The following is a 10,020-nucleotide window of genomic DNA, read 5'->3' as shown; positions in this document are numbered from 1 at the left end:
GAATGATCAAACAATATAAAAAACTTAAAATTTCTTATAATTATAGGACAGGGGGCGTAATGTGTATGAAACGGAGGGAGTAACCTCATACTCATAGTATGTGACCACCCCACCCCGTTTTGACTTTTGTGGTAGGTGGATCAAATGGAATTTAGTACTGCAACAGTGGGAGACTAGGGAGAGTAATTAATCATGGAAAGTCTAGCTCCCATCTTAATTACTCCCTCCAGTGTCAGTTTAACCCAGGCTTTGCTTCACCCTGCCACGTACCGGCCGGGCCCACGCGCACAGAAACGGACAACCCCACTGACTCGTGGGCCCACAGAAGAAGCCACCCCCCAGCCTTCACTCGCGCAGTCGGTCGGTCACTCCTCCCACTATATGCCGCGGCTGCTGCTGCTGCAGTGTGAGCTGCTCGTGGCAGTACTACCATGCAGTGGTAGCTAGCTAGTAGCTAGAGTGAGGAGGTGTGCGAGTGCGGGAGCGGCAATGTCGCCGCCGCCGGCGGCGGCGAGGGCGCCGCCGGTGCTGAGGAACGAGCTGTCGAGGAGGACGGCGGTGCTGGGGCTGCGGCTGTGGGTGCTCGTCGGCATCTCGGTGGGGGCCGCGTTCCTGCTGCTCCTCGCAGTCATCTCGTTCCACCTCGCGCAGGCCCGGCGGCGGAAGCCGGCCGCGAAGAGGGCGTCCTCCGCCGCGGCGGCGGCGGCGGCGCCGGGGGGCGCGGCGGTGCCGCTGTCGCCGGCCACCATCCCGCCCGTGTCGAAGGAGATCCAGGAGGTGGCCGTCCACGTCGGCTCCCTCCGCCACTACCTCGAGGCCGGCGCCACGTTCCTCAAGGAAGGCGGCGGCGTCGGCGGCGCGGTGGTCGACGGTGACTCGCTGGGTGGCTCCACCGTGTACGGGTCGCAGCGCGTGCACATCGAGGCCGGCAAGGGCCGCCGCATGGTGGCGTACGCCGACGGTGAGGTGGGCCCGGTGGCGTCCGACCTGGCGGCGTCGGCGCAGGCGGCGGTGGGGGTGGGGGTGGGGCCCGAGGTGTCGCACCTCGGGTGGGGCCACTGGTACACGCTCCGTGAGCTGGAGGAGGCCACCGCCGCCTTCGCACCCGAGCACGTCGTCGGCGAGGGTGGCTACGGCATCGTCTACCGCGGCGTCCTCGCCGACGGCTGCGAGGTCGCCGTCAAGAATCTCCTCAACAACAGGTGCGCGCCGCAGAGATCGCATCTTTTCTCGCCATGTGCCATTGCCATTATTTTGGCCCCGTCCGTTGCTGACAAAAACATCTCACACGCTTTGTTGTTGCTGCTGCTGCTGCTCGCGGCAGGGGTCAGGCGGAGAGGGAGTTCAAGGTGGAGGTGGAGGCAATCGGCCGCGTCCGCCACAAGAATCTCGTCAGGTTGCTCGGCTACTGCGCGGAGGGAGCTCACCGGTACACTACACACACCACGCAATTGCCAAATCGCCTTCTTCTTCTTTTTTTTCTTTCCTTTTTTTGGCTGTTCTCTTACCAGATCATTCCTACCTACCTACTCCGATCCTACCATTTCTTGCCTGTGATCTCAGGATACTTGTGTATGAGTACGTGGACAATGGCAACTTGGAGCAGTGGCTTCATGGCGACGTTGGACCGGTTAGCCCTCTGTCTTGGGACATCAGGATGAACATCGTGCTTGGGACAGCGAAAGGGTGGGTGAACTATCATCAATGCTTCCGATTTTCTCGTCATGCATTGATGCATCTTCTTAATTTGCAGCTTTTGATTGTTTTTTTTTTGTGAAATTGTGTGATATATCTCAATTTTGGGGGTTGACATGGTTCAGGATCACATATTTGCACGAGGGGCTGGAGCCGAAGGTGGTGCACCGGGACATCAAGTCGAGCAACATACTGCTGGACAAGAGATGGAACCCCAAGGTCTCGGACTTTGGCCTCGCCAAGCTCCTCGGTTCAGACAGCAACTATGTTACCACGAGAGTCATGGGAACATTTGGGTAAGATGGATGTGAGGTTCTCAATTGTGTCGAGCCCGGTGAAATGTAAGATGTGAGCACTGAACACTAAGGTCTCTCTGGCCATCGATTCTGCATTTGCAGTTATGTAGCACCGGAGTACGCGAGCACCGGGATGCTGAATGAGAGAAGCGATGTGTACAGCTTCGGGATCCTGATAATGGAAATCATCTCCGGTCGAAGCCCGGTCGATTACGCAAGGGCTCCAGGAGAGGTTGGCTCTTCATCTGGTTGAATACTGAAACAAGCTTATGTTGTGTGTACAATGTGCTTCTTGGCCTTAATTTCTGTGGGTGCATTTCAGGTTAACCTAGTAGAGTGGCTCAAGAATATGGTGAGCAACCGGGACTATGAAGCTGTTCTGGACCCAAAATTGCCAGAGAAGCCTACCTCCAAGGCACTGAAGAAGGCTCTCTTGGTTGCTCTGAGGTGTGTGGATCCCGACTCGCAGAAGCGGCCGAAGATGGGGCATGTCATCCATATGCTCGAAGTCGATGACTTCCCATACCGAGAAGTGAGCCTTCTTGTTCTTTGCATCTCTCTGAAGTCAATCATATTTGCTCATTTGCTCTTCAGATCATACTATATGTGCATGGTAACTAATCCCAAGTTACATAAGATGGAATCCACGCAATTGTCGGGTTACCGTGATAAGATGCTAAAATATTTGCTCGATTAATCTAATCTATGCAAATGTTTGCTGACATTAAAATGGTGGCGCGTCTGCATTTCAGTTTTAAGAAATGGACAAGGCAGGGGTATCAGGATTAAAATAGGACACTGTTGGCTCTGATTGCAAGCTCCATGTCTGACCCTCGGTCGACTGTTCTTTGCAGCCTGGTCGAGATCAAATTATGTTACTGCCATGTTACCTGACTGTGCTCTGAACTTCTCTACGAGATGTTAATTACACTGTCATCCCGAAAAAGAGTATTAATGGCCTCGAGATCACCACGTCAGACTTGATTACTATTGCTCTTGATTAACTAATTTATTCCCCTAGTTGGTACAATCAGCACGACCTGCATATTATTTAGTAGTTCACAAAGATGCCAATGAATTATTTATTCTGAACAAAATTAGCATGTTTCTACTGTTCTATGTCAACCTGTATTCTGTCGTTTTACATGCCATCAGAAGATTCAGAAACTTGGACTTCATGCCTGAAACAGAGCAGTATTCTTGACACCTTAAAATTCACCTGTCTTTTGCCTGTCCACACTGCAGGATCGTCGGACTCCGCGGGCGAGCCCACTGGACAGAACAAGAACATATGCGAAGCCGGTGACGGAGTCGGGCGACGAGGGCAACACCACCACAGCTGCCAGTACGCCATCCAGATTGCACGAGAGCTTGAGATAGGTCTCACTTGATCGATGGCCTCATCAGGGCTCTAGCTAGCGCTGTAACCTGTTTTTTTTTTTTTGTCCGTGTCGTTTGCTCTGGTTGTGCTATTCGTGTTGATCGGTTGGTGCGTAAATTTTGTGCGAGTGTGGTGGTAGCTGTGGTTGGTTGCATTTGCCTTCCATTCATGCTGTTGAACGCTCTATGTACTGTGGATTGACATAGCTTGCTGCCGGCCGACTGCTGTATAGGGAATGCTTGCGATTCCGGCAGTTTGGAATTTTGATTGTTCACATCTTACCTGTCCATTAAACGTTTCTTGCGTAGAACTGTCAACTATTGAAACACGCCTCCCAAAATACCAGCTCTAATCGTTTGAAGAAATGGAAATGGCATTACCAACTTTTTTTTTTTTGGGGGTAAGATAAACGTATCCGAAAGTATGTTCCGTTTGATGATTTACCAAATTTTACCGCGGGTATGATTTATCAAATTTTACCGACGGTAAAAATAAGGTCATTTAGGGGACTGAGGAAGTGATTGGTATAACAAATTTGGTGTTGTGTTCGATAAGGTTGTGTTTTTGGGTAGGCTATTTTAGATAAGTATGATGATCAATACGTTCCAGACATAGCTCTAGGATACACACGTGTTAGATAGAATTGTTCTTAGTACTTGATAATGCCAAAAACAACTTTAATAACGTTAGAAACAGTAGCGAACTAATTAAACATGCCCATGGTATCGGACCACATTGATCAACATTCAAATCAGTTGGTCGTACAACTGTTCTTAATTAGTACTGCACAATGCTTAAGAAAACCTTAATAACATTATAGAGTAGCTAGTGGTCCGTACAGTTACGCGGCTAATACTATACAAAACTATCTAATTTTTTTATACATGGTCTTGTTTAAAACATTTTAAATAGTCATCTTATTGTCTTATACTAATTTTAAAATGTCAAACCTTATTATCATCATGTTTCTAATTTTATATTTTCTAAAAGTCATGTTACCCACCATCTCTTAGTTCTTTGCCGTCTCTTTATTTTCTGGCCTACCACGACTTTTCTTTATTTATCTTGGTCCTTTAAAAATTAAACCTTTTAGTTTTTAGAGTTTATTGTCTCGTTAAATTTTATTTTTATAATTTTTACTGTCTAGTTAACGTTGTCATTGTATTTCTTTACGGCCCATCTGCTACACCCACTCTTATTGGGATTATAAAAATCAAACCTGGTTATCATTAGGGTTCTCTTTTACTTTTTAAAAATCTTGTCAACCGTCACGACCCTACTCCTTCACAGCTTGTTCGCTGCCTACTCCTTCACAATGCTTAAGAAAACCAAAATAACACTATAGACTAGTTGGGTGATCCGCGCAATTACGTGGCTAGTACTATACAAAACTATCTAACTTTTTATACATTGTTTTCTTTAAAATTTATTAAATAGTCATCTCATTGTGTTATAATTTTAAAATATCGAACTTTATCATCGTCGGGTTTTTAATTTTATAGTTTTTAAAAATCGCATCAGCCGCCATCTCTTAGTTTTTTTGCCGCCTCTTTATTTCCTTGCTTGGCCTGACACGACTTCTTTTTATTCTTCAAAGGGACCTTTGAAAATTGAACAACTATTAGAGTTAACTAGGAAGGTAGCCCGCGCAAATGCGCGGGCATGCATTGTACACTAAGTTTGAGACACTAAGAGCGATATATTAACCGGAGAACATCTACCCTGATTTCTCCGTAAATTGTTTTTGTTAGCATTAGTTGCTTTCACAATTTTTAACCTATTAGCTTTATATTATATCATATTTAAGTAATATCTATACGCAGCTATTTATAATCTTCTTCGTCATTTGAAAAGAATTAGGTAGACTTATTTTCTTTAGAAAATATCTCAACGAAAGCAAAAGTAGTGTGTTTTTTATTACATATATATATTATCATGGTTTATTAGAGGATGAATTTGGTGGGACATGAAGCTCCACTAAATTTTATATAGCCTAATATGATTGATATAGTTTGAGAGACAATCTATCTATAAACATTTCATGTAGAGTGGGTAAGAGGTTCTACGCAATCTAACGTGAATATAATTGCACAATAATATTTTTGAAATGTGTTGTACCATGAATACACGTTTGTTTTTCTTATATAAGATAGATCTAACGATTAAAAATAATGGTTTCACTGGTTTAAAAGGCATAGGAGTATTCAAAAAATGCAGCTTAAAAATTATGGTTGTTTTAATATCCAACATTATTTTGAATTGAACATAGCTTAATTGGTTATGTTCCTTTGGTGGAAATTACCCACTTGTGTTCAAGTCCCATACTTGACAAATTTTTTCAGTGGTCCACCGAATTAAATGAAAATCGAGGGTGGGATGTTTTTCTTTTTTCTCAAAATTTGTAAGGTTTTCTCTAATTTATTAGAGTGCCACACGGTAACTTAGGAGCATTGGTAGGAGTCTCACATGGCGGCTTAAGAGTTTTTTAGGAAGTTTAATGGATTTTTCATATACAATAGATAGAAACACTGGACAATACACATGCAGCTTTTGCTTGCTTGTTCTGAAGCTGAACATTACCGTTATATTATCATGTTATACAGAAAGAAAATTTACCTTTATCTTTACCTCCATATAATTTCTATTGCCTTATCAAGTAGAATTTGGTACAGAATAGATCATTTCTATCTTAAGCTCGGAATGATATATAGGTGGACAAACAGCTAGGATATGACTCATTATTTTTTAAGTAAATCTTATTTAGTTATGCATGTTTTGTGATGCATCAAACTATGGTATAATCTATATTTTGTTTTTCCTCATAATTCAGAATTTTTAGAACTTTTTGAAGTTCATAAATCTGTTTTAGTTATGCATGCCGGTGAAGTGATATATGATGAAATAGTATATAATGTCACTTTTCTTTTAATAATTGTTCATATATGTTTGAATAACATGTAAAGGGTCTCAACAAAACGTAAATGAATATAATTTTACAAGTTAAAATATAGTCAACATTTGTCTTAAATTCTAATTGTGATTTCAATCATAAATAACACAATGGTACAAGTAGATCAAAAATTGAACGTATAATTTAAAAGTTAAAAAGTTAGTATTATTTAAAATTTACCATTGCAAATAATATGTATTTAGAAGTATGCTTTTAAAATTTATTGTTGGAAAATCTTTCATAAAGAGAGAATGGGAGGAAAAATACGTAGAGGATTTCCTAAAAGAAAACGGAGAGGAGGATGGATGTCTTTTTTTTAAGATGAGAAAAAATAAATCTAATCTAATGGCTTGAAGTGTTATGTCCACTAATTTTAATAAAAAAATTAAAGGGTAGATGTTTATTTTTCAGGATATATGATTTAGATGTTACAAATGTTGAAATTTTTTTAATCGAATTTCCCCCGTTAGCTAATATAGGAAAAAGGAATTATATGTAGAGGGGAGGGAGAGAGAGGGGCGTACGTGGGGAGAGGATGAACGTAACGACTGAGGGGAGAGGTGTGGAAGGTATGTTGGGGAGAGGGCGAACATAACAACTGAGGAGAGAGGTGGGGAAGGTACGTGGTCTTTCTTTCCATCTCTCTGTTTATATGAGATTAAATCTAACGGTTAAAATAATGGGCCCATCAAATTAAGTGAAAGTGGATGGTTAGATGTTCTTTTCTCAGGATTTATAGTTTTTTTAATTTATTAGAGTGCCACGTGGCGGCTTAGAAGCGTTTGTAGATACTACATGACGGTTTAGAAGCGTTTATAGGAATTCTAATAGACTTTTATTATATAATTATTAATATTAATTTAGGTTTTATGTCATGTGAGTAAAAAGAAAAAAAGAGGAGGGACATGGGGCCAGCGTACTAAATAATATCTATAATATATGAAAAATATATAATATAATATATTATTGGTACGTACATATATTTTTCATATATATTGGCTAGAGTTAATATCTATGGGCTGGAATAATTAATTTGGTTTTTATTCTTGTGAGCGAAAAAGAAAAGAAAAGATAAAAGATGAACGTGGAGCCGTGTATGAAGTACGTACGTACGTACGTACGTACGTGCACTATGTGGGTTATGTGGGCCTTTTAAGATAAATCAGATTGGTTATTTTTATTATAGATCTAATGGTAAAAAATAATGTGTCCACCAAATTAAATGAAAACTAACGGTTAGATTTATTTTGGAATTCTAAATTTATTAGAGCGCCATGTGGCGGCGTAGGAGTGTTTGTAGGGTGCCACATGACGGTATGAGAGCGTTTCTAGAAAGTCTAATGGACTTTTAGTATATAATAGATTGTCTCATTATGTTTCATTTTTATAACTTTTAGAAGGCCTGTCAACTGTTATCATTATATTCCTTTACTGCCCGTCTCTTGCCCCACTTTCATTAGGATTTTAAAAATCAAACTTATTAACGTTTGGGTTCTTTTTTTTTTTTTGCCTTTTAGAAATCTTGTCAACCACTAGGACCGTACTCCTTCACAGCCTGTCTACTACCCTTTTTTGTTAATCGTCATTGGATTCTAAAAATTAATTAATCTAATCATCGTTGGGGATTTTGTCGATGGGTTTTACCCGTCTATGGTATCTATAATGTATGGGATACGTTGGTACTTAGGTATACGCGAGATTACGGTAAAAAAGATATGAGATAGAGATTTGTATACACTTCGGGCTTTCTACCACGTTGATTAAAGCTCAAATCAATCGGCCCCTCCAGCATTTGGCCCTAGACCACGAAGTGTCGAAGGTCCTCCATGACGCTGAGCTGCGGGGCCGCAGTGATCAGCCGCGGGAAAAAGGGAGGAGCTGCAGTGCAGTGCTGCTCCATGTGCTTCCGCGTGAACGGAAGTCGAAGTCGTTGGCCACGAAAGGAGGGGGACAAGAAACACCTTTCTAGCCTTCCTCGCACTTAATCCGGATCGGGCCGCGTATGGTGATTGGTGAATGGTGATCGACCTGGCGCAGATAAGTGCTGGCCGCAGCCGCAGAGGCGCAGACACGCAGTAACGATTGCCACCCAGTAACGCAGGTCGATTGCCACCCGTCCCCTGCATAGGCGCATAGCAGTGTTATGTTAACGTACGGTTTGCTTGGTTTGTTTGGTGCGGCGAGTACGGTACTGTTAAGGAAAAAGCACGAATTACCCCCTGAACAATTGCGGTCGGCCGAATTACCCTCTAAACTCGAAAACCAGTCATTGCTCACCCTGAACTTTCAATAACAGATGAACTACCCCCCTCGATCCAATTCACAGCGGTTTTGTCCTACGTGGCGTACGCGTGGCAATCCGGTCAGCATTTTCTTTCTAAAAAAAATAGTGGGACCCACCTGTCATACCTCTCCTTCCTCTCTTCCTCTCTCTCTATCTTCACACTCTCTCTCTCAATCTGCACGGTGACGGGGAGCCGGGAGTGCGAGCGGCGCGTGGGGGCGGACTGGCGGTGGGCGGCGGCGCAAGGGGCGGAGGACGGCGGTGGGCTGGCGATGAGCGGCGCACGGGGGCGGACTAGTGGTGGGCGACGGCGGACGCGAGCAGCTGGACGGGTTGATGAGCGAGACGTCGTCGCGGAGGGGATCTCAAGGTAGTAAGGTAAAGCGGCGACACCATGACGCCGACGAGCTTCCCTACCCAGGCGAGGAACATGACGAGCTGCAGCGACGGCGGCGGCGGCAAAGGAGGCGAGCAGCGGGGAATGAGGCGGCGGCGGCGAGGCGAGGCGAGGCGGCCGGCCCGCGCACGAGCGCCCGCTACTTGCCACGCCCGCCGCTGCTCCCGCCGCCGCCGGTTCCCCTGCCTACCCTGGAGGGCGCCGTCACCGCCGACACTTCCCCCGCCCGCCCTGGAAGGCGCCGTCATCGCCGCTGGTGGTGTGGGACATCACCAACCCGTCCAGCCGCTCGCGCCGCCGCTCGCCGCCAGACCGCCCTCGCGCCATCCGCTCGCCGCCAGTCCGCCCCCGCGCGCCGCTCACGCCGCCGACCACCGCCAGTCCGCCCCCGTGCCTCGCTCGCGCCGCCGCTCGCCTCCAGTCAGCCCCCGCGCGCTGCTCACGCCACCTCCCACCGCCCGTCCGCCCCCGCGCACCGCTCGCCGCTCGTCGCCAGTCCACCGCCGTTCTCCGCCGCTCGCGCCGCCGCACACCGCCAGTCCGCCCCGCGCGCCGCTCGCGCTCCCCGTCACCGTGACAGAGAGAGAGAGAAGATAGAAAGAGAGGAAGAGAGGAAGGAGAGGTATGACATTGACAGGTGAGTCCCACTATTTTTTTTAGAAAGAAAATGCTGACCGGATTACCACGCGTACGCCACGTAGGACAAAACCGCTGTGAATTGGATTGAGGGGGGTAATTCGTCCGGTATTGAAAGTTCAGAGTGAGCAATGACTGGTTTTCGGGTTTAGGGGGATAATTCAGCCGACCGCAATTACTCGGGGGGTAATTCGTACTTTTTCCTACTGTTAATTTGATAAAATATGATTTTTTTTAAAGAAAATGGTTATGTTAGAATCATATGGGTATACTCCATATAATTTTGAAAATAATTTTTTAAAAAATCAAGGGGCCACCATAGTAAGGGTAGCAATACTTAATCATCTTTGGTTGTGTTTAGTCCACGTCAAAATTGAAAGT

General features: G+C 45.1%; 1 protein-coding gene across 1 annotated transcript; it reads left to right on the top strand.

The window, feature by feature from the left end:
• The first annotated feature begins 388 nt into the window (after positions 1-388).
• On the top strand, positions 389-3,646 carry LOC127774900 (probable serine/threonine-protein kinase At1g01540). Its single transcript, XM_052301190.1, has 7 exons — positions 389-1,202; positions 1,325-1,429; positions 1,564-1,686; positions 1,821-1,991; positions 2,094-2,223; positions 2,314-2,523; positions 3,237-3,646. The coding sequence occupies exons 1-7, from the start codon at positions 490-492 to the stop codon at positions 3,369-3,371; spliced, it is 1,587 nt and encodes a 528-aa protein (XP_052157150.1). The 5' UTR covers positions 389-489; the 3' UTR covers positions 3,372-3,646.
• The last annotated feature ends 6,374 nt before the right edge of the window (positions 3,647-10,020 follow it).

Source organism: Oryza glaberrima, chromosome 5 (genome assembly GCF_000147395.1).
Source record: "Oryza glaberrima chromosome 5, OglaRS2, whole genome shotgun sequence".
Taxonomy (NCBI): Eukaryota; Viridiplantae; Streptophyta; class Magnoliopsida; order Poales; family Poaceae; genus Oryza; species Oryza glaberrima.
This window is presented reverse-complemented; position numbering and strand designations above follow the sequence as displayed.

Bases quoted from the DNA above. Each gene is read 5' to 3' on its own strand.
- LOC127774900 (XM_052301190.1), top strand. From the start codon at position 490: ATGTCGCCGCCGCCGGCGGCGGCGAGGGCGCCGCCGGTGCTGAGGAAC. The intron at 1,687-1,820 runs GTGGGTGAACTA...GACATGGTTCAG, and splicing joins GTGCTTGGGACAGCGAAAGG to GATCACATATTTGCACGAGG. The intron at 2,524-3,236 runs GTGAGCCTTCTT...TCCACACTGCAG, and splicing joins ATGACTTCCCATACCGAGAA to GATCGTCGGACTCCGCGGGC.